This window comes from Sapajus apella, unplaced genomic scaffold (genome assembly GCF_009761245.1).
Source record: "Sapajus apella isolate SASKATOON/1434 unplaced genomic scaffold, GSC_monkey_1.0 scaffold52, whole genome shotgun sequence".
NCBI lineage: Eukaryota > Metazoa > Chordata > Mammalia > Primates > Cebidae > Sapajus > Sapajus apella.
The window spans coordinates 602,057-626,908 of record NW_022436992.1 but is presented as its reverse complement, the minus strand read 5'-3'; the positions used below and the strand labels follow the sequence as shown (position 1 = coordinate 626,908).

Here is a 24,852-nt window from a genome sequence, read left to right as displayed (position 1 = left end):
AGATAAAACAATAAAAGACAGAATAAAGCCCTTTCTTTTGTCTTAAATGTTTAAAAGTTCTCCCCCAAAAAACTAAAAGACCAGGTTAAAGATCTTAACCAAAAATGCAAAGCTGATCGAGCCAGTCATCCAAGAGTTACTTTATATCCCCAACTAGCAAAAAAGTCAAGAATTTGATCAAGAGATGGCTTAAGATTTTACATTTATAATTCAAGACAAATATCAGAAAAAAAAATTAAATGTTATGACTATTCTATGTCAGTTTTTTCTTTATACCTAGTCCTACAGATCAGTTATCATTTTAAACATTTCACTCTGCTTTGACATGTTGAATTAATCTGTTTTATTCCCAAAGACAGGTACTTTTACCTCTAAAGAATTTGTAACCATAAGGTTCTGTAATATTCTGGGGTTCTGCCTACACTTGGGGTTCTTCATACACTTGGGGTTCTTAGTATATAAATATGCTATAAATTAACTGGACTTCAAAATAGGAAATCTCAAGGTCAGTTTGCAAAAACACTTTCGAATCAACTGATTAAAAATACTTTACTGGAAGATCTCAATTAAAGATTAAAAGACACTTAAGAAACATATCAACCAGTTATAATTAATAAGCATTGTTTGTAGATAAGCAGAATATGTATAAAAAATAAGCATTATTTGGATACTGACATAAACTAGTTTTTAAATATATGCAATTGAAGAAATCAGAGTACTGACTGGATATTTGTTGACATTAAGAAAGTAAGTTTTTGGTATAATAAAAGTAATATGGATTTTTTTTTAAGCCTTGAATGTTAGAGATATATACAGAAAGATTTGTGAATGAAGTGATATGATGTCCAGGGGATTTACTTCAAAATAGTTGGGAAGGAGTAAAGGTACTGATGAGGCAAGATTGGCCAGGAGCTGATGGTTGTTGAAACTGAGGGATGGATGCATGGAAATTCACTATACAATTCTCTCTACTTTTGAATATGTTTGAGCTTTCCCAGAATAAAATGTTTTTAAGAGTCCTGGGCTAGGCGCAGTGGCTCACACCTGTAATCCCAGCACTTTGTGAGGCCGAGGCAGGTGGATTGCTTGAGGTCAGGTGTTCCAGACCAGCCTGGCCAACATGGTGAAACCTCGTCTCTACTAAAAATACAAAAATTAGTCAGGCATGGTGGCGGGTGCCTGTAATTCCAGCTATTCAGGAGCCTGAGCCAGAAGAATCACTTGAACAAGGGAGGCAGAGGTTGCAGTGAGCCGAGATGGCATCACTGTACTCCAAACTGAGTGACAGAGTGAGACTCTGTCTCAAAAAAACAAAAGAGTCCTCATCTGGTAGAGATACATATTGAAATATTTCAGATAAATATCATGTCAGGGATTTGCTTCAATGTGACATATGCTTTTAAGCTGTTAAATGGAAAATGGATGGTAGGACCCCAAAATGGTCAAAAGAATACCAATTAGGTTATTAGAGTAGTTCAGTTAAGTAGAAATGATAGCGTGGACTAGAGTGGTAGCAGTAGAGGTGGAGAGAAGAGGGTGGACTAAGGATGTTTGGAAGCTAGGATTAGCACAAATCATAATACAATGTGGGCAATTTCTGGCTTGAGCAACTGGATGCATGGAGGTCCCTTTACTGGAATGAGGAAAACGAGAGGAGGAGCAGGTAAGAGAAAGTCGAAACAACAGTGCATACTTTGACTTGCTAAGTCTGAGTTGCTTGTGAGGCATCGGAAAAGAATATCAATTAGACAGTTGAAAGGGGAGTTCCATAGCTCCACTAGATATATTTGTGGTTATCATTAGTACTCAGATGGTATTGAAAGGAATGAGAATGGAATTGCCTAGAGAGGGCATGGAAGCATAAAGAGAATTGGTCCAGGACTGAACCCTGAGGAATATCAACATTCAGTAGTTGGATGGGAAAGTAAAGGAGACCAAAGAATGCAGAGTCATAGACAGCAAGAGAAAAGTATTTCATGGAAGTAAGGAGTGGATAACTGTGAAAACACTTCCAAGAGCTCCTGTAAGACGGAAACTAAGAAGTGTCCACTAGAGATGGCACACTGTCAAGCACGTCCAGCAGAGAGGCAAGAACACTGATGAGGCGGCACTAGATGGACAAACAGATAAGTTAGTGTGGACTGACAGAAGGACACAAAAGTGATGTAGACACTAACAGACAGAAAGAAAACAGCCTCCAATAGGGCAGCATTAACCAATGAGAAACATAGACATGTGGATGGGACAGAGCCTTGGCATGGCAAGCAAGAAATCCAGGCAGCTACACTCACCCTTGGTGCTCCCCAGTGTGGGCCACACACTCATCTAGCCGGAAGCTCCAGGCACAGACAGGGTCCTGGGCCAGGATACACTCTGAGCAGCTCTGGAGACGGCCACAGTTGGTCATATTCACTTGTGTCACCTCAGTACGAGAGCCAACCAGGAGCCAGCTCTACAAAAAGGGAGTGAGGAAGGGGAAGACACTGGATTTCCCAGACCTCAGGGTCACAAACAAGCTCTGGACTCAGATATCTTCCCAACAGACTCCCTAATAGCTACAACTTACATGGTACAATTTCATGTTCTCAACTGGCTGTGGCTCTGGGAATAAGGCCAGATCCTCAAGAACGCTGAGCTGGGCTCCAATCCGCACTGCTCGGTGGAGGTGTCCATCCTCTAGAGGGCAGGAAAGGAACAAGAATAATGACATAACTGTCCCTGTGCCTGGGACTCAGACCTATATGTATTACAGGACCCTCTCTGTGATGAGAATATGTATGCACTAGGTGGGCAACCTGCTTGACCACTAAATATACCTGTCCCCAGGTAGAGCACATCATACTCTTTCCCTGAGAGGCTGGCCACCCTGTGGGCCACGACTCTGAGATAAGCTGTATCCGTAGTGACCAGCAGGGGGTGGCCATCAGCTGGAAACACTGGCCTGTCCATGAGTGGGTGGTCCCGGATGAAGGTGAGCACACGGTCAGGCAGGGAGAGAGATGAGCCAAAGTGCCGGAGCTTCATGTTGTTGGTGATGCACTAAAGGAAATACAGAGCTGGTGACAAAGTTTCCCAGGAAACAGGACATTCGAGTGATGCTTAGTGGGGCTCTTGCCTTAATAGCAGCTCTTTACTTCAGGCCTGGAATGAAGATCTGCCCCCTCACCTCTCCAGGTCTGGGCTGCGGCACATCATTGTCCATGACAGGAAGTCCTCTGTTGCAGTCATGTTTTAGCTCTCTGAAGGGACCACTCAGCACTGTCCGAATGTCTTGTGGTTGGAAGGCACAGACAGCAGAGATGGCAGCCCCCTCCCTGGAAGTCACAGGTTGGAGCTGGATATCTGGAGTGTGCTGGGAGACAGCAACTCATCCCTTGTCAAATAAGATGACCCCCGAGAAATACACAGGGAGCCATGCAGCCAAAGGCGGGAAAGCCTGCCCCCTCTGGAAGAGACAACATTGACATTGCGCCAATCTCACATATCTCCCACCCTATAACTTTCGTCCACACCAAGACCCCTCACCACTGGGAAGAAAAGATGCCATAAAAGATGGGAGTCCCTGCCCCAAGCTCAGGTCGAAGCACAGCAACATCCTGCAGGACACTGGAGGCCCGGCCATGCTCAGGCCCTGGGCAGAGCAGGTCAGCTTTCAGAAATGTCGTCCATCTCTGCTGGAGGGTCTTCCGGCCCCCGAGGTCTCCCTGGGGTGACAAGCACATGGGATATTCTCTTTAGACCATCATCATTGGGCAAAGAGCATGGAGGCCAATTTAAGTTTCCTCCCTGACTTCAGGGCAGACACAGACAGATGGGGAGACAGATGCATACAAATTCAAGGACAGAGAGGCACGCGGAGTAGCCGTGGGGATAATGAAATACAGGGGTGAAGGGGTCACAATAACAGTGACAGTGACTAAGTTAACTGTGCACTTATAAAGTACTGTATTATGTGTTTTACATAAGTTACCTCATTCAGTCCTCAAACAGACCTCACAAACAGGCATCATTATTATCCTCTTTTTATAGTCAAGTTTCAAAGATGTTAAAGAACCTGGCCAGAGTTCCAAAGGCAGTTAAGTGGTAGGTAGGGCAGGGACTTGAACCCTGGTCTGTCACCAGGGTTTAACCTCTACACTAACTCCTGTGGACAGTGTGTCACAAGAGTAATTGTGGGTATCAGAGAGACCAGAGCCTCTCTCACACCTTCCTCACACTCCCAGAAGAGAAGTCAAGGCAGAGAAAATAGGAGACAGAGGAGAGATTCAAAGACAGAGACCCAAAGAGGAAAAGATAAGACGGGGGACAGACAGAGCAGGAGACAACAGACAGATAGCTGAGATGGGGTCTCACCGCACACACACGGGCCACCCGTGGGACTTTAATGCGCTCATATGAGTCAAATGCTCGAGAAGTCTCCGTAAAGAAGAAGTAGATTTCGTCGTCTCCATCTTCATCCCCCCATTCGGCTGGGCTCAAGGCCACGGCTGCGACAAAGGCTGGGGCTGGGAAGACCAGTGGCCTTAGATCTCCACAGACAAAGCCTGAGACTTCCCAGACTCCACCTCATCAGTCCCCTCAGAGGACCCCTCTCCCTCTCCCCACCGTTCAACCAGGACGGCAAGGTGTCTGTCCGAATCCAGTCCTCGGCACGACCCACTGCTCGTGTGATAATCGGCTCTGTCCCCAGGTAGTTTTTCACAGTGGCAGCATAGAGGACGCCTCCTGCAGGGCAACAGGAGATGGGCTGTCAGGGACCCACTGAGGGAAGCAACAGAGGTCACAGGCAGAGTAGGGCATAAAGCAGGGCAGCGACTCTCAGGGACTGAGCACCCATGAGTACCAGACACTGCTGAGCATGTCACAGGCATTGTCACAATTAAGGAAATCTAGACATCAACTGCTCCAGGGCAGTCAGGGAAACCAGGGTTAAGAAAACACTGTGCCAGAATATCCATGTGTATGAGAATAAAGGCCTCCCTCATAAAAAATCAAGCTTAAATCTCTGTGGGCTTTTTGTTGCTGTTTCAGTGACCCTGTAACGTGCTGATTATACTGTGACTCTCCGAAGGCGGCATTTGCTTTGTACCATGTCCCAATCTTATTTAAGTTGTCCCACTATGGTAAATGTCTCAGGGAATGAACGTTCTTTCTGAACATCAGTGGGCGTACACTGCTCTAGAACAAGTCACAATTTTAGAGAATACTAGAATCACTTGGGGAAGTGATTTAAATGCAGATCCCTGGACCAGCAATTCTCATTCGGTAGAGCTGGGGGTGGCCCAAGAATCTGCATTTTGAACAAGCTATCGGAGTAATTGAATGCAGGTGATTCAGGACCTCACTTTGAGAGATACTAGCCTCGGAGATGAGTGGAGATTTTACAGGCAGCCAGGAGAACAACAAGGAATCGGATCTTCCCTCCTAGTACAGAGGAGGGGCAGAGGTGCTCCAGGGATAGTGGAGATTGAATAAGAGACAAATCACAGGCATCCTGGGAAGGAAGGGAGGTTCACTCTGTGGGTTGAATGGGAAAGAACGGTGGCCACTCTGAGTAACACCACCAAGGCCTCTGACACGAGTAGGAGGAAAATGAATCAGAGAGTAGAACAAAGTTGTGAACACCCTGGAAGTGTGTTGAGTATCACAGGCACTCTGGAGAGAACAAGGTGGCATGCCTTCACCAGCTAGTATGTACAAGGAACTGTGCCGGGTGCTAAGTACATCCCTGACCCGAAGAACTACCATGTGAATCAGGAAGACAAGTGTGTAATCAGATTCCTGGAGGTACAGACTAACAGATATGGGGACCCAGCTATATCTACCCGCGGGAACAGCATCTCAGAGGCAACATGTGAGCTGGGTATGGGAATGAGAAATTTGCCAGATGGAAGGAGGACTTCAGGGAGGAAGACAAGCAAGCAGTGAAGAGAGTAGCCATGCTCAGGCATGTGGGAGCAGAGGGGTTGCTGGGCAGGGCCTGTGAGCAGAGAGGATGCTGGAGGTATGGGGATGGGTACTCAGTTGTGGTTAGTCTGCTCTGCCATGCCAGCAAACATGCACTTTACCCTGCAGGTAAGAGTAAAACTGCAGAGATTTTTTTTTTTTTTTTTGGAGGAAAGTGATATAAACAGTTTTGGTTTTTAAGAAGATAATGCCACTTAAAAGGCTATTCATACAGTCGAGGCAAGAGGGAAAGGCCCAAAGTAAGGCAGAGGCAGAGGGAATAAAGGGGCTGGATTTGGAAGGTATTTCTGAGGTAGAATCTACTAACAGGATTTGAAAATCAACTGAATATGAGATGAGACAGAATGGAGTAAACCAATGTCTCTCAAAGTTTCTAGCTTATAAGACTGATGATAGTCGGTGGTGACATTATTAACCAAGCCAGCAAATGATAGAAGAAGGCCCATAAAAGAGGCAGCTGGAGAGGAAATGAATTCATTTGTTGCACATGCTAAGGCTGAAGTGCCTTCAGAACATTGGTCAGAGATCCTGGAAAGCAATTAAGGAAAGGGCCTGGGAAACAGGGCCAGAGTCAGCAACCTGGGAGTCATCACACATCATGCTTAAGTCATGACATGAAACTCATAGCCAGGGAGAAAGGTAAAGCCAGAAGAGAGCCCTGGGAACACTCCCATTTAAGGGGAGAGCTACCAAAGGCAACAGAAGATCAAGTCAGAGAGGCTAGAGAAGCCAGACAGGCTGGTGTGCTGGAAGTGGGTGCATGAAACCTCAGCCAGAACCACAGGGCTCATGCATACTGGGGGAAGCAGTAGAGAGTGGAGGGCCACATACAGGGAAGCATGATCATCCTGGGGTCACAGATGCTCCAGAGAAGCTGCATGTCTCGGGCACCAGAATGGTAACCAGCATTGAAGAAACACTCTACACAGAGAATAAGAGGGCCAGAGACCTACAAGGGCAGCAGTACAGGGCTGAAAGCCTTCTTTTGGGGTGGGGAAGGGAGACTATTCCATTATTTGCAATTATAACAAGAATTCGAGTGTTTGGGAAGACTTGGTTTTGAACCCTGACTACTTATTAGTACTATTAACTTGGGCAGAGTAACTTTCCTAAGCCTCAGATTCCTCAAATGCAGAATAGAGATAATACCATCTTCTACTCAGAACAGTGCTAAGGGTTAAATAAGATAAAGAGCCCTAGCTAAGGCCTGGCGCAGGCTAACATTCAATGCATGTTAGTTATAGCTCCTTGGGCCATATGCTTGATCTGCCACCAGAAGACAGGGAAGCTATACAAAGATATTCCACTCCCTTCTAGAAAATTTCAGGAAAGAAAAACCAAGTATTGGTCAAAGGTCCTGGCAGGAAATGGAGCAGCAAATGAGGCAACCCTCTGCACTTCCAAGGAGGGAAAAAGTTGACACAGAGGCCAGAGTTTGAAAATGTTCCCTAAGAGCATGACATATTAAATGCTCTAAAACCAAAACCCTGGTAGAAACTGCGTCATGAATATGCTAAGAATAGGAGATGTGGTAGAGGAGACGCTGAGAGCATGACTTGGTAAGTAGGGTTGGGGAAGAACAATCATATATATTCCGGAAACAGTATTCTAAGATTCGGCAGTAGATGGAGGTCACAAAACTTCCTCAGTGACCAATGGGGGAGTCAGCGACACTGGAGCCCAGAAATGCACACTGCAGTCACTCAGAGTGGAATAGCAGAGGATCACTGACAGTACGAAACAGCAGGAGGGATCTGATGCTTCGGGAGAAAGTAGCAGGGCTCCAGGTGCCCTAAGAGTACCAAGGGACTTGCAGTACATCTTACAGACAGACAGACAGACACACACACACATACACACACATACCCCCCTACCCAGCAGAAGGAAGAACAACCATTACGATCTTGAGCATAGGCGTCCACAGTATCACCATATGTCCTGGTCTCTCCAGGACACTCTCAATTCCAAATATTGTGATTGTGATACATTCTTTATATAATAAAATAACACTGACCATGCAACTGTTTGGCAAATTATTACTGAATGGATCAGGGCCACATCTGTCACTGGCAAAAGATGATGTACAAAAATGAGTGATTCCCACAGTGATGAGTTCACTCAACAAGCAGGTTAGAAAACACACCAGGGGCCAGGCGTGGTGGCTCACGCCTGTAATTCCAGCACTTTGGGAGGTCAAGGCGGGCAGATCATCTGAGGTCAGGAGTTCAAGACCAGCCTGACCAACATGGAGAAACCCTGTCTCTACTAAAAATACAAAATTAGCCAGGCGTGGTGTCTCATGCCTGTAATCCCAGCTACTGGGGAGGCTGAGGCAGGAGAATCACTTGAACCGGGAGGCAGAAGTTGCAGTGAGCCAAGACTGTGTCACTGCACTCCAGCCTGGGCAATGAGTGAGAAACTCTAAACACCAGGGATAATTCAACCCTATTTTTATTTTTTTAAAAAATACGTATATATGCCTGCAAGCATAGGAAACATTATTCATTGAATAATCCTTGTTTTTTTTGTAGTTAACATCTTTTATAGTGCAAAAAAAAAAAAAGATATTTTCATTTTGAAAATACAATTAAAAAGACATTGAAAGCCACAAAGGATGAAGAAACACAGCCAAAGAAAAATCATAATGATGCGTGAAAATAGATCCCAACTTGCCTAGAGGGAAAGCTTGTAAACATGTGTCATGGAAGTGAACATTTCTCTACAGTGCAGGGGTTTCAATTTTCCATTCTGGCATCAAAATGCTTCCTTTTAAAGGAGACTTACAATAGGAAATATCAGTTCATTAGTTTTTTGTTTGTCACTTTTTATTTTTAAGAGAGGGTCTCACTCTGTCACCCAGGCTGGAGTGAAATGGTGTAATCAGCCTCAACCTTCCACACTCAAGCAATTCTCTTACCTTACCCTTCCAAGTGGCTGAGACCATAGGCATGCGCCACCATGCCTGGCTAATTTTTTTTTTTAAGACAGGGTCTCACTATGTTGCTCCAGCTGGTTTTGAACTCCTGGGCTAAAAGCAATCTTCTGGCCTAGGCCTCCCAAATTGCTGGGATTACAGGTGTGAGCCACCACACCTAGCCTTGTACATTAGTTTTAAAAAGCAAATTTTTTTTTTTTTTTCCGCCTGGGCGTGGTGGCTTACACCTGTAATCCCAGCACTTTGGGAGGTCAAGGCAGGTGGATCACCTGAGGTCAGGAGTTTGAGACCAGCCTGGCCAACATAGCGAAACCCTGTCTCTAACAAAAATACAAAAATTCGGCATGGCAGCATATGCCTGTAATCCCAGCTACTCGGGAGGCTGAGACAGGAGAATTGCTTGAACTCAGGAGGTGGAGGTTGCAGTGAGCCGAGATCATGCCACTGCACTCCAGCTGGGTGACAAAGCAAGACTCTGTCTCAAAAAAAAAAAAAAAAAAAAAAGTGAATTTTTTACATGCCCTGGCCTTTCTTCTTCCACTCCCTTTTCTTCTCATGGACAGATATTTTTCAAGATAGATAGCTCCTACTCAAAAAGTCTTTTCCTTATTTAAGGATTGAGCCAGCTGGATACTTTATTATTATTTTTTTAAAAGCCTATTATTGGGGCATAATTAGATGGTTGGAGATGCAGTGTTGACTCTATCTTTCCCTCCATTGGCCACTGAGGATTTCTGTAACTGTCTTGTTTGAATGTGTGAATGCTGGTCTGGGAGATTTAAGAACTAGAATTGGCCTCAAAATGCTGACAGCATGCAGTGCATCTGGAACATTTGCAAAGTCCTTGGCAGATGCATGCACAAGATGCAATGACACCAAAACCATATGATAAAAACATAGGATGGTTTCCCAAAGAGAAAGAGCAAGGTCTTCTGCTCTTCTTGATAGAACCCTATCTATTATAGGATGTGATAAGGAGGACCAAAGATGACTGACTGCTGCCTCTAGCTTAGTACCTGAGGGAGTAAGGCACTATACACTTGGAGGAAGGAAGAATGATGGAGAAGCAGGTTTGGGGGAGATGAGTAAAGATGATGAGCTCACTTTGGGACATGTTGATTTTGAGATTCCTGTGGGACATCCAACTGAAGATGTCTGGAAGGCAGTTGGGTATGTGGTCTGTACCTCCAGGTAATGTCCAGGAGGCAGATGCAGATTTGGGAGCCATGAGAATGCAGTGGAAACAGAAGCCATGGGGCTCATTGAGATCACAACAACATAGTGAGAATAGAAGAGGCTCTTGAGTAGAAGCCTAAGGAACTCCAACATTTAAGAACGAGCAGAAGATAAAAGACCTATCAAGGAGACTGAGAAGGAATCACCATTGTTTTTAGGCTAATGTGAATGTCAAAATATTCATATTTTTCCAAATTAGAATAGCGCAAATAAAGACAATGAGATTATTTTCTTAATTGTATCTAAGTGCAGTACAGATAAACTTCATATTTTAAAATAAGATTTCTGAGGCTTTCCCAAAAGAAACAGAAGTACCAATACACACATGAAAAATTGTTCAACCTCACTAACAGAAATGCCAATCAAAAAAAAAATATATATATATATATACACATCATATTGGACTTTGGAGGAGGTCACTGTACATATTACTTAGGACTGGTGAGGGTGCAATGGGACAGGCCCTTTAGCCACTGCTGGTAGGACTAACTGGAGAGCAATTCATTTGTCCAAATCTATCAAGCACCATCAAAATCTTTACACTTTTCTACTTAGCAATTCTACTTTTTGGATTGACTCATATGCAATTAAGTAGATTAATGCAGAGAATTACGTAAAAGGATTCCTGCTGTAGCATTATTTATAAAAACAATAATTTGTTTTAAAATGTGAGTGTATAATTATATGGAAATAATTAAATCATGCTACATCCATCTATGTATACAGTAAAATTTATGTAATTGTATGCAATTACTAAAAATCATGTTTTGAATAAATAATTTTTATGAGAAAATGTTCAGTATAAAATAGTAAATGAAATATACATAGTTCCAAGTTATAATAAATACACAGACACATAGACACAGTAGAAGAAAACACTCAAAATACTCCAAAATAATAATAGTGGTTATTTGGTAATGATAGAATTACAAATAACATTTTTACTTTCTTCTTATATATATTTCTACGTTTTCTCAATTTTCTACAATGCACATTGTAATTTTTATACCTTTAAGTAAATACTCCTACTATTATATTCTAATCATATTTTCATTATTAAAAGTTATTTTTATTTCAAAATACTGCTACTATCTTTAAGGACATTTTCATAGAACCTAATTGGGAATTTTAGTTCTAATTCTTATATAATGTTACCACTATTTCTATACTGCTATTTTCAAAACAAAGGCAAAGCAAGGCATAATCAATCATTCTAGAAAGCCCCAAGTGATAGCTGGAAGTGGTGGTGCATGCCTGTAATCCCAGCTACTCAGGATGCTAAGGCAGGAGAATCGCTTGAACCCGGGAGGTGGAGATTGCAGTGAGCCAAGATCGCACCATTGCACTCCAGCCTGGGCAAGAGCAAGACTCCATCTCAAAAAAAAAAGCCCCAAGTGAATGCTAGCACTTATGTCAGACCAGGAAAAATTTTTTAATTTTTTTTTTTTTTTTTTTTGAGATGGCGTTTCACTCACGTTACCCAGGCTGGAGTGCAATGGCGCGATCTCGGCTCACCGCAACCTCCGTCTCCTGGGTTCAGGCAATTCTCCTGCCTCAGCCTCCTGAGTAGCTGGGATTACAGGCACGCACCACCATGCCCAGCTAATTTTTTGTATTTTTAGTAGAGACGGGGTTTCACCATGTTGACCAGGATGGTCTCGATCTCTTGACCTCGTGATCCAGCCGCCTCGGCCTCCCAAAGTGCTGGGATTACAGGCTTGAGCCACCGCGCCCGGCCAAAATTTTTAAATTATAACCCTAGTAATAACTGCAGGTGAAAATGTATAATATTAGTACTGACTATGATTTGGATCTGAGACAGCCAGAGACATAGTTTCTACATTAACTGAAGCTAACCATTCTAAACCATTAGGAAGTGAGTCCTGATCGCCTCCAACAATTATCAACTGAAAGGCAACCCTGAATTTTATTTAAAAAAGACTTAAAACTTTTTTGAAAATGTTCCTCCCACTTTGTCATACAATGATCTTCTTTATGAAATTTGTATTCTTAAACATTCTAATACAAATTCACTTGCTAACTGAACAAAGTGAAATTACTCACAGAGTGCTGTACATGCTTAAAGTTTACTGCTTGAAACAAAAGTATGATAACCAATTATCTTAGCTTCTTGCAAGTAAGAAGTCATTTTGTTGATAAACAATTTTATAGACTCAAGAGACATCAAAACCACTAAAACTCAGAAATCTTTCTTAATGACTCTGAGTTTAGCCAAAGATGTTGATAAAAAACCTAGAAAAATAAACTATCAACTAAACCATTTTATTCAAACATGTATGGTCTCATCAATTTCAACAGTAGATAATGATAATCATGACAACTCAAAATATTTTCAAAAACTTTATTTTTCAGAAAAAAAGTAATGAACTATAAGACTAAAGGGTGATTTAATCTGCATAGCTTTTAAGACTTTCCCTAAAAAATAAAGTAATGCATAAGAAAAAAAATTTCATTGTTAGATCTTGTATCTCAATTTTTGCTTTAAATAAAACATTTCACAAAAAATAGGCAAAAATTAATTTTATGATAAAGTTGGCAAAAAAAAGTCAGCAAGGAAAGAAAAAAACAGTGTGATGAATGATGCTGAGTCAACTGATTAGCTAGCTGGGAAAAACTAACTTAGATCCCCCTCATTCAATTCATCAAAATAACTCCAAATATTAATAGATCAAAGAGTTATATGTTTGGAAAAAAAATTTAAGAAAAAGTGTTATCTGCTTTTTAAGTGAAGGAATAAGCTTAAAAATTATATACAATCACAAAGGAAAAGATACTGAAACACTAATATCCTACCTGTTAATTGGTCCAAGAACATGAGCAGAGGATTTACCAAAGAAAAAAATAAAAATAAATACTAAAACATGAAAAATGTTCAAGTTCACTAGTATTCAAATACAAATAAAAACAAGGTACCATTTTTAGTCTCAAAATAGCAAAGATTTTTTTTAAATGACAACAATACGTTCTGGTGAAATTTATGTGAGGAAAAAAACACTCTGATTCAATGCTGATTTAGGGTGTAAATTGGTATACCCTTCTAGAAACTCAGTTAGCAACAGATAATGAGCCATTAAATGTTCACACCCTTTGATACAGTAATCCATTTCTAGGAATCTTATGAGGACAACCTAAAATGAGAGCAAAAATTTATGCACAAAGATGTTCAGTACAGCAACATGGAAAATAGCAAAATCTTTGAACTAATGACTAAATTTATATGAATAATTTGGAACTGTTTAATTCATGGTATGTTAGCAGAGTAAGTATCATGATGTCATTAAACATTATCTTTTCAATGAATTTTTTAATTAGATAGAAATGCTTGGGATAGAAAGTTATATGACAGAATTCAACATTATGTCCATGTAGCTTGATATTTAAAAGTTTTATAATGTGCGCATGCTCATAAAATTTCTATTACCTGCTTGTTTTATACTACCACAAGAAAATGGCCTTTCCCTGAATTTGGAGGATATATGTTGGGTGGTCTGACTTAAAATTCAGGCTATGTAGCACAAAAGAAATTTGCTGTGTGACAGCTAACAAATTAGACAGTCATTCTTCAGAAGAGGTTTAGGTTTGTGATAGAACCATTTCACACTTGAGCAATCAGAGCTTGATTAAAAGAAGCACTAGCAGGAATTTATTTAATAGTTATTACTGACTCCCCTAAGCAGTAAAGGACTGGCCAGCAAATGTATGTGCATGAATGTACATGGATGTACACACACATTAATATCCATTTAGGATATGATATGGTTTGGATGTTTTGTCCTCTCCAAAACTCATGTTGACATGTGACCTCCAAGTGTGAGGACCAAGTGTGAGGTGTTTGGGTCATGGGGCAGATGTTTCATGAATGGCTTCGTGCTGTCCTAGCAGTAATGAGTGAGTTCTCACACTGAGTTCACAGAAGATCTGGCTGTTTAAAAAAGCACCTCCTCCTTCTCTCTCTTGCTCCCTCTCTCGGTATGTGACATGCCGGCTCCCCTTCACCCTCTGCCATGATTGTATGCTTCCTAAGACCCTCACTGGAAGCAGATACCACCACTATGCTTCATTATATACAATCAGAACTGTGAGCCAAATAAACCCCTTTTCTTTATAAATTACCTAGTCTCAGATATTTCTTCCTAGTAACATCTATGAAGATGGATGTTACTAATGGACTAATGCAGAATTGTAGAAAATATCCTAAATATGGATTAACACAGAATATTAGAAAATATCCTAAAATGGACTAATATAGAATATTAGAAAACATCCTAAAATATTAGCAATACTTTTCTAAGTAGGGATATTTTAGAATTGTACTAATATGGTACCACTAGACACACGGGGCTATTTACATGAAATTAAATACAATTTAAAATTCCTTTCTTCAGTAGCACTGGTCACATTTCAAGGGCTCTACAGCCACAATAGCTATAGTGGCTACGGTATTAAACAGTGCAGATCTAGAACATTTCCACCGTTACATAAAGTTATGTTGGACAGTGCTGTTCTAAAAGTTTTTTTCATGTTCTTCTTTATACTTTTTCCAAATTTATTACAATATGCATTGTAGTAGATTCCACTTATTAACAGGAAAAAAACACTATGAGAAAAGAAAATGAGGTTAAGAGAGGAAATATTACACTACAGGTGTAGAGGACACATTCTGTAGAAAGAATCCTAGGGATATCATACTAGGTGGGGAAAAGCAGGTGGTCACACAGGCACTCAGGGAAGAACAGGAAAGGCTAAAAAGAGACATGGGAATAATAGACATTCCAAGGTAAGAAAGAACACAGGAATTCTAACAGCAAGGGTGGGGAAGGAGGCAATTAGAGCAAGAAGTTACAGGTTTCTTGTCTCTCCCCACTCACCAGCCATTACAGCTGCTGACCGCTGAGCTGGCTCAAAAGGACATTTCCCCCGGCCACTCTCAAGTCTTTCAACCTGCTGGAAACTGGACACGTCCTATAGACCAGAAGGGGGCAATTGGTTTAAGGGTCATAGAGAAGGTTCATGGTGAGAATTACAAAGATGGTCAGATGAAGGAAAAGGTCAATTCCCAGCAATCTTCCCTTCCACTCCCCACCCCAACTACCATCCCCATATTCCCAGTCAGCTATTCCTGCCCCTATCTACTCCTGCATTTCTCATCTCTGCTATCCTTTGTTCATCAGTTTATTCCTTTTCCCTCAATCCCCCCAGTAGCCAATACCCACATGCCCTGATGAAGGAATTCCTAGGACAGCCCAAGAAGCACCTAAGAGGCTGAAGGTAGGTCTTTCCTCTGAAACACTGCTGAACTGTAGGGTTTGCAACTGGCTGGACAATGTGCTACATGACAAGAAGGATCAAGAAGGAAGCGGGCCTCCTGAGGGCTGGAACCCTTAAAAGGGACAAAGAAAAGTACAGGCTGATAAAGGACCATCTGAAATCCAGAGGCCTAGAGAGACAAGGGTCATCCTCCTCCTATTCCCCACCCCAAGGATGAAAGACAGAGCTGCATAATATGACTAAGAGCAGAGGACGGGGAAACCTGCAAAGTCAGTAAAGAATGATACGAAGCTCAGATCAGAATTTGAGAGTTTGGTACGTAAGTACCTTCCTCACCCAAGGACTCCAGAGGGACTGACATGGGCAAGGAACAAGAGTTGTAAGAGCTCCATCAGGGCCAACCAGAAGTTACCTTAGTCTAGCATTTGGCACTAAGAGACTTCAAGATAACATCTAAAAACAAGGATGATTTCAACCTAGGACTGACAGGGAAGTTAACAGTGGCTGGTTGGGAGTCAAAGTTATGGCATGGAAACGCCAGGCATGATATCTTTAGTTCACAAACTGGGTTGGGCACATGGTGTCACTGGAGCCTAATTACTTCCATGGTAGCTGGAGCAGAAATATCAATATATATCCCTTGAACGTAAGTGTACTACTGGCCCACTACAATTGCTCGTCTCCTGCTCTAAATGGCAAACAAGGCTCTGATTTACTGAGAGTCTTGAAGAAGTCCTGTTAAAACTTTTGAAGACCCCAAAACGGGAATACTGGGTTAGAAGAGTCTGCTAGAAAGGAAGACTCCACAGAGGCCCAGCACTCCACTTGTGTGGCAGTGGGAGCATCCTCACCTGAGGAGAAAGATGAGTTTGGTAAGAGATTAAGAAGATGGTTGGGCACTCTAGAGATGTGATCCGTACCTCCTGCTGCTTCCCTTCTTACCTCTCACCTAAACTATGGCAGTAAACTCCTTTTCTGCACATCATCTAGCCACCACCCCCAACCAAGTTATTCTAATATCCACCCAAGACTAATCTTTTGAAGTATCAGTCACTGACTTAATAATACATTTTTGTGCAAGAGAATGACAAATAGCCTACCATTGCCTGGACTATAACCTCATTAGCCAAACCTACTTATTTTTGACTTCTTCTCAAAATGATCTTTGTTCTATCCAACCAGATCACCTGTTATTCCTGGAAAATAAATTATGTTTTCTATGCCTATAACTGCTGCCTTACATTTCTCCAAAGACTAAAAGGATGAACTTGTGTTCAGTTCTCATTCTCTTTAACCGTTAGGCACCATTTGATACTTCTGACTCACTCCCTTCCTTGAAATATTCTATTCTTTGACTCTCCTGAAACTCTAACCCTTCTGGAATCCCTCCCATCTGTTATTTCACTATTTCCTTCTTCTTCTTTCTAGCTCCTACATGTGTATCCTAGGAATCTATCCTTAGTCGCTTTCACATATGCTTCAAGGATCTCATTCATTCTTTCCAGCCAGATAGTCTATGAAAATCATTCTCTAAACTCTCCAGGTCCGATATCTTCCAAACTCTAGCCCATATTTTTATTTGACTGCTGGACTTCCTCACAGAGAATGCCTATCTGCACCTTAAAACTCAACATGTCAAAACTAGTTCTCTTTTACTTTCCCCAATGGTATCATCATGTCATCCAGGTTTCTAACCTTTGAGGAAGTGAGCCTCCTATTAACTAGGTAGGTTATGATTATTGCATGGTGAAAATGACATTTAACTCGGGTCTGAAAGAGGCAGGACCACTCCACTATATTCTCTATCTGAATGTTGAGATTCTTCATCGTATCATCACTGCATCAGTCAGCACAGTCTCTCAAAACCAGCTGTAGTAAAGCAAAGTCCCTGAAGCTGAAGGCCAGAGCTGGACAGGAAGGCTCTCTCTGAGCTATGGGTTGGAACTGGTCCCTTGGCCTTGGTCAAGAGGAGTACAAGGCATAGAAAGGACCTCTCCCAGGTGGTTAAGAAAAAAAAAAAAGAAAGATGGTTCCTAGTACATGAAACACATCAAATGCCACAAGAAATTGAAGACAGATAAGGTCTTCTGGACTGCAGGCTAGGCTAGAGGGACAGGATAGTGGAGCAAAGCCAGAGACAAACACAGGTTTAAATTTTGGCTCTGCCTCTGCTAGCTATATCATCTTAGATGTGATACTTAATTTTCCTAAACTTCAGTTTCCTTACTTATAAAATAGAAATAAATAATACCTAAGTATCATGATGTGGTGATAAGAATTAAACTTAATCATGAATGTAAAGTACCTAATATGAAGTCTTCATCAAAGCAGACACTCGACTGAATGGTCGTCATTGTTATTGTTTGATATTGCTGTTAGATGTCTAACATTTTTCTCTGTTAACTGCTGGAATTCCCTCAACAAAACAAATTATGATATTTTCCTCCGATGTCCAATGAGCTATCACTGAAGGACAGCACCCCACATTGTGGGAGCCCTTAGATCCAATGTTTGAACTTCCTTTTTGTAAGAACCTTCATTTCTCCACAATCAACTTTGAGCAAGTTGCTATGTCTGGAACAAAGCTCTCAAATAATTGTTTATATACAGTCTCAAAGTTGTCAGTCTCTAGGACATAAGAGGTTCAGCAGTGAGGATAAAGGAAGAACTTGGTGAAGCAGACTGGGGTTGCTGGGTAGTAGGATAAGACAGGTTAAGGCAGAAGAGAACCTTCAAAACGTCTACAGAGCAGACAGGATGTGACTCAAAGGGTTACCAGAGCTGACCTCTTTGGGGCTAGTCTCTATACTCTCCTTCAAACAAGCCTTGACCAAAGGATGGGCCATCATTTCATAAGCCTGCTAGACAGGAGGGTTCAGGGAAAGAGCTGAACTCGTGGGTGCGCAGGTCACAGATCCTTGGCTTCACTCTCCATTGCTGATGTTCCTCGAGAATAGATAGGCATCCAAGTCACACCAATCCTGACAGGTACATCCAGAAAGAACATTTTCTGTCTAGATACCTTACGTAACAGCTACTAGAGTCCCACCTCAGAGAAACAAGGAAGAATTAAAGGTCCTAGGAGACTAACTTGGAAAAATCACACTGTCTATAAGCCATGCCTCTGGAATTCATACCCATGGGATCCCAGAGCCTGGCAGAATGGAAAAAGACAAATATGGCAATGGCACTACCACTGCTACCTTATGAACTTAAGGAGAACTGTAGGGAAATTATACCTCAATGTTACCTGAGGGAATACAGAGATTTTCAACACCATCCTGAACTGGGAATCTTTACAGAATGAGGGAGCTATCCAGGTGCTAGTAGGGAGACTATTATCACCTTCATTATGGAAAGGACTCAACGTAAGTCCAACCCACCCCAAGGCAGCCCAGGGGGACTAAATGGAGCAATCATGCATATACAATTGTATGATTCTAAGCCAGAGATATGAGGGTGGTCTGTAACAAAGAGTGGTTTAGAGATACAGGTTGACTTGATCCAGGTGGCAAGGACAACTATGGACTGCAGAAGAGTCAAGACAAGATCTACAGTGAAGGATTAGGTCAAAAAAAGAAGCTGCTATATTCCCTCCTATTAGTCTATAGAACAGAAAGGGAAGCCACTGGATATAAAGGGCATGTGAGGCTTCTGACTCACCCCAGGGCCTTGTCACAAATGGGAGCTGCCAAAAGACCAGTGCTGACTCCTGTATAACTGATGGGAAAAGCTGAGAGTTCAGAAACAGTCATCAGTCCCAGAGATTATGACTAGCCTAGATGTGATTAGGGATACACATGTCCCAAGCCTGCCTGTGTTTGATGGTGGTGATGTCCAGGCCTTCAGCAGCAATAAACAGGATCTATAAGAAAACGTGATTGACAGAGTACCCACCCTGAAGGCAAGATCCAGAGTATAAGGTCAGCAGATATTACATTAGTGGAAGTGACATCAGAACCCATGAGAGGAGAGAGTCGCAGCCCATACACAATGAGGTTGGCAGTGGAGGTTAAGAGAAGGTAGTAAGAGACAGTCATGCACTATGGGAGGAAGAAATAGGCAATGGGCTGCACTAACTAAGAAATGGACCCAGGCTGCCTGGACAAAGAATACACAGGGCAAGGGAAACGCGAGTTTCTGGTTTCCAAAGTCTCTCCTAGATTTGTTGTTTCCGCAGCCCAACCAGCATCTCTAACTTCCTTAACTATCCCACTACATCTCTCTTTACGTTTTGTATACCTCACCCTCTACAGACAATCTCCCTCTCCCTCCCTCAGTGGCTTACACATACCCTCATCCCACGATGACAGCCCCTACACCCGATGCTTATCATGCACAATGGTTGCCTTGACCATGCTCCCATCATGGTCACTCACAGAAGACCCTTCCCATCCTCCCACCACCACCCCAAGTAACTCACACTGGTGCAGCCACCCTCTCCCTCTCCTCCCACCCCTGTCACTCACAATAACCCCGCACTTCGGATCAAAAGCGAAGGTGCCGCAAGTGAGGAGGTGAGAGGCATTGGCAATGGCGAGAATCTGGACAAAATTGTGACATTCATCCTGGGGGTCAGAGATGGTTAGAAAGAATCAGAAGCAGCAGGTATGAGGAAGGATAAGGTAACATCGGGACAGTTAGATGCAGCTTTAGGATCAGAGATGATGGGTGATGGCATGGTGTTAGAGTCTCTGCCTGGGCCCATTGGGATGGGAGCATTATAGGGGACTGAGAGTCAGGGCTGGGCCAAGGTCTCAATTGACGCTCAAGACAAGGCTCAGATTTACACTTACCTCTTTCTTGCCTTTCTTCCTACAGTTCTGTTTGTGAGCCTCAGGAACCATCCAGTCAATCTGAGAAAGGAGGAGTGATCATTTCACCCTGATTCCCCTAACATCAAACTTCCTCGATGTTAGAGATTAAACTGTTCCATGAACTCCATCAATTTGGGAGCTTTAAAAGTCCCCCTAGAGCACTGTTTTTCAAATGGAGGTCCCCGTCTTATTACTCATTAATGAGTAATAAATTCTGAAATCATGAGCAACATCATTTTTAATGAAATAGAATATATCAAAATGTATCACATACAGGAGAGTAGATATTGTTTCAAGAAAGGTTTCTTTCAGTACATAATTGTGTACTGAGCCACAATACACAGTACACATTGAATATCCTTTATCTGAAATGCTTGTGACAGAAGTGTTTTAGATTTCAGATTTGGGGATATTCACAGAATATATACAGGTTGAGCATCCTTAATTTGAAAATCCAAAATCCAAAATGTGCTAATGAGCATTTCCTTTGAGTGTCATGTTGGCACTCACAAAGTTTCAGATTTTGGAGTATTTTGAATTTTGGATTTTTATATTAGGGATGCTCAAACTATATAGTTCTTAATAATAGTCAAAAAAAGTTTGAAAGCTGTTTTCCTAGAACATTATAATTTTAATGATCCCTCTGCCCGCTGTCACCTGAAACCTGGTCACTGTGGCCTCCTCCCTATCATCATGAGCCTCCTTCATATTCTCCCCAGTCACCCTGACCCCCCATCACTCTTAGCTAAGAAAGCAAAGTGGATGATCTCCCCCTGTTCATGTCTCCCAACTCACCCCCTCCTACTACCTCAGCTGTTACATCTTTAGTTATTATGAAACCCCCCACTGACACACTCATTTAATCACATGCTATGGAGCCAGGGGTCCTTCCCTCTTTCATCTCTCACCCTGCGGGGTTTCTCCCCTGAAAAGGGCAGGGATAAAGCGAAGATGGTGTCCCGGGCGCCAACGTAAAGTGTGTGGGAAGCAGGATCCACAAGGAGAACAGAGTAATTGTATATCTGAGGGACAGCGAACCGGGTGAGATAGGAGTCAGCCTCTGGCAGGAAGAGAGGAGAGAGTGATGTTAGCGATCGCTTCCTAGGGGTTGAGTCCACAAGAGCAAAACCAAATGAGCCAATTTTTGTTTTCTTCTAAGTACCATCTATTTAGCAGCCATGGGGGAAAATACCAGAGCCTTGACAAGTTAACCAGAGACAGATGAGGCCAGAATATTTAGCACACAATCCAGTGGGTAAGTATGCTTTTTCTATAAAAATAGAGTGCTAGTCAGACACCGTTGCTCACACCTATAATCCCAGCACTTTGGGAGGCTGAGATGAGCAGATCACTTGAAGTCAGGAGTTCAAGACTAGCCTGGCCAACATAGTGAAACCCCATCTCTACTAAAAATACAAAAATTAGCCAGGTGTGGTGGTGCATGCCTGTAGTCCCAGCTACTTGGTAGGCTGAGACAGGAGAATTGCTTAAACCCAGGGGGCTGAGGTTGCAGTGAGCCAAGATCTCACCACTGTACTCCAGCCTGGGTGACAGAGTGAGACTCTGTCTCAAAAAAAAAAAAAAAAAAAAAAAAAAAAAGCACTCTAATAAAATCACAGCATAAATATTAAATCTGTAATTTCTATTCATAACGTGATATACAAATTGAAAATACCTATAGAAGGTACAAGTACTTTCCTCTCCTAAATTTGTTTCTTTTTTCAAATCACTACTTAATAGCAATTTTTTTACTTAGAAGGGAAATGTTTCATTCTTTTCACCAACACATTAGGAGTCTATCTCCTCTCTCTCTCTCACCACCCTTGGCCTCCCTCCACCCCATTCCATGCAAAGAGGTAGAGAGTGTAGTGGGAAAGAGTGTGTGTTCTGGAAATGGTCCAGCCTGAGTTTAAATGTGGCTCTTCTACTTACCTGATGTATCATCTTGAGTAAGTTATTTGCCCTCTCTGAGCATCACTTTCCCCGTCTTTAAACACCACCATCCAGAGTTGTTGGGAGAATCAAACGAGATAGCCTAGGTGAAAGCACCTCGACCAGGCGCAGTAGCTCACATTGGTAATCCCAGCACTTTGGGAGGCGGAGGCGGGCAGATCACTAGGTCAGGAGTTCAAGACCGGCCTGGCCAACATAGTGAAGCTCCATCTCTACTAAAAATACAAAAAATTAGCTGGGTGTGGTGGCAGGTGCCTGTAATCCCAGCTACTCGGGAGCCTGAGGCAGGAGAATCACTTGAACCCGGGAGGTGGAGGTTGCAGTGAGCCAAGATGGTGCCACTGCACTCCAGCCTGGATGACAGACTGAGACTCCATTTCAGAAAAAAAAAAAAAAAAGCAAAAACAAAAAAAAACCTAAAGTTCATATCAGCATTCAAAACTCTCATTTAAAGATTGGAATAAATAAGTTGGCATGAATTTACCTTCTTAGCTCAACCTCTGGTTCTGTGGACCCTACCCCTACACCAATAGAGCTCTGATCTACCTGCTTCCTCTGCTCAGCACCCTGAAGACGGTAGGCCAACAACCCATTCATTCCTAGATGTGCTGATGTGAGTCCCACCCACTCCATCCTCCCACACCCATTCTCACCTCTGTGCTACCCTGCCTACTCTCTCATGCTTAGTATAAGCCCTGGATCACCTAATTTATCCTCATATCCCCAACTCTGCTTCACCTTGCTTGCCATCTAAACATCTCTGGATGCCTGGACATCAATTCAGCCTGGCAACCTCAACTTACTTTGTGGCTATTGCTCGGTCGCAAAATGAAACCCCAGGCTCTGGCCACAGCTTCGCCTTCTGGAATCACAGCATCCCTATACGGTATTAGTCTGAGTTTAAACTCTAAACTACTACTACCCAGTCGGGAGTTGTAACCAACAGGTTGTACTCTTGGCTTCACTGGTTCTGCCTGCCCAAGGTGCTAACAATCAACGCCCAGCGAGAAGAAAGCAAGGTCCATGGCCATGCTCATGCCCACCTCAGCGGAGTCTAAAATGTGAAGGGCCCCAATGATCACTTTTAACCTTGTGACGTCTCCTAGCTTCTTCCACATCTTTTCAAAGGATCATGTGCCCCTCCTCTATTTTCCCTTCTAAAGGCTTGAAAAATCATTTAAGCAGAACTTTACATCAACACATTGAATGGTTTATCAATATTCAATATAGGGAATGGGCAGAGGCAGCAGAGAACGTTGAGGAAATTAGGAGAGTTAACGTGGATCCAATAATGGGAGAATGCGAGCTGGTGCCAGAGACGTCAGGGGAGCAGGAAGAGGGGTAGGAAGATTAGGGCTGTGAGCAGGGCCAAAAGGCTCCAAGGATGTGTAGAACTGATAGGGAAATGAACGAGAAGATGAAAATGCTGAGCTGGGGACCAGGATGGACAGCTGGAGTAGAATGAAAGACTGATGGGTCTGAGAGCAGAGTGGACTTCAAGCTGGAATGATGGACTCAGGTGTATGTGCGGGGAAACAGGGGAATAAGGGAGATGGAACTTCGAAATGGACGACCTCGAGCAGCCCCCACTCGGGCTCCGGGCCTCAGTGTCCGAGTCTGCACGGTGAGGAATAGACGCTCCTGCGGCTCTAGGAATAGGGCCCGCTAGAGCAGCCTGGGCGTGTCGTGGGAGCCGAGGCGCGGGATCCGGGCTGGGGATGCGGGGCTGGGGGACGCGCGGTGGGGATGCAGAGGGATGCGGTGAAGCGCGAAGGTCTCGCCCGACGCCGGGCGGGGCGTGGGCGGCGTGGAACGCCATACGCCAGGCTGAGAGGCCCAGGTCCCGCCGCGAGGTCTGGGGAGCAGGTGCGTGTGGGTGTGGGCGCGAAGGACTGAGGGCGAGGGCGCCCGTGCCTTACCAGAACTGGGAAGCGAGGTCCTGGGCACCGAGCGGGGGACGCGGCCGTATACCGGGCCGCTCAGCACTGCGAGCAGTATCAGCGGGAAGGGCGAGGCTGTAGGCGGCCCGGGACCCGGGCGGGGCCGCGCGACAGAGACCGGCATCTTTGGCTCCGCCTGGCCGCGAGTGAGGCGCAAAATAACGCCTCAGCTCAGGGTCCCCGGGCTATCGGCCTCGGCCCCACTCGGGACCCCTCGGCTCGGTCCGGCTCGGCCGGAGGGTGAGGGATGCAAAACAGCCCGGCTCCGCCCCCTCTAAAAGGGTCCAATGGTCGAGCCTTCGTCTTCTTCCAGCCAATCGGGATTGAGTGGAGGCGGGGCTGAGGTGAGGCGAGGCCTAACCCAGGCAGAGGCGGAGCTAAACCCAGGTGAAGGTGGGAGTCCTGCCTTGGAAGTGGGCGTCCTGCCTTGAAGTGGGCTGGGGCTGCCAACAGTGACCTCGAGTGGTGAGTTTGCTCCTGCTACTCCAAAAACTCAAATGCCCATATCTGTACTAATAAGAAAAACTTACTAATAAGGGGAAGTGAGTACACGCACCAAGCTTCTCAAAATTATTACTTGGCAAGCATTTAAGGATGGCTGCCTATGTACCGGGCAAGCACAGCGTAGCGCGCGCGCGCGCGCGCCCACACAGACACACACACACACACACACACACAGACACACACACACACAGACACACACACACACACACAC

At 43.6% G+C, this 24,852-nt stretch overlaps 1 protein-coding gene across 7 annotated transcripts in view; it reads right to left on the bottom strand.

The window, feature by feature from the left end:
* SEMA4F (ssemaphorin 4F) overlaps positions 1-24,410 on the bottom strand; it is a 30,145-nt gene extending 5,735 nt beyond the window's left edge. For 3 of the 7 annotated variants that reach the window (XM_032243449.1, XM_032243442.1, XM_032243448.1), the window contains exons 1-12: positions 24,117-24,410; positions 21,153-21,304; positions 20,224-20,283; positions 19,897-19,995; positions 15,028-15,121; positions 4,606-4,725; positions 4,354-4,505; positions 3,526-3,704; positions 3,167-3,314; positions 2,817-3,039; positions 2,567-2,676; positions 2,292-2,452 (exon numbers count right to left, since the gene is read on the bottom strand). In XM_032243449.1, coding sequence (XP_032099340.1) covers positions 2,292-2,452; positions 2,567-2,676; positions 2,817-3,039; positions 3,167-3,314; positions 3,526-3,704; positions 4,354-4,505; positions 4,606-4,725; positions 15,028-15,121; positions 19,897-19,995; positions 20,224-20,283; positions 21,153-21,304; positions 24,117-24,261 — 1,643 coding nt within the window. In that variant the 5' untranslated portion in view covers positions 24,262-24,410. The remainder of the gene's footprint in view (positions 1-2,291; positions 2,453-2,566; positions 2,677-2,816; positions 3,040-3,166; positions 3,315-3,525; positions 3,705-4,353; positions 4,506-4,605; positions 4,726-15,027; positions 15,122-19,896; positions 19,996-20,223; positions 20,284-21,152; positions 21,305-24,116) is intronic. The other 4 variants (XM_032243443.1, XM_032243444.1, XM_032243446.1 and 1 more) reach the window with 4 other exon arrangements.
* Positions 24,411-24,852: the final 442 nt, after the last annotated feature.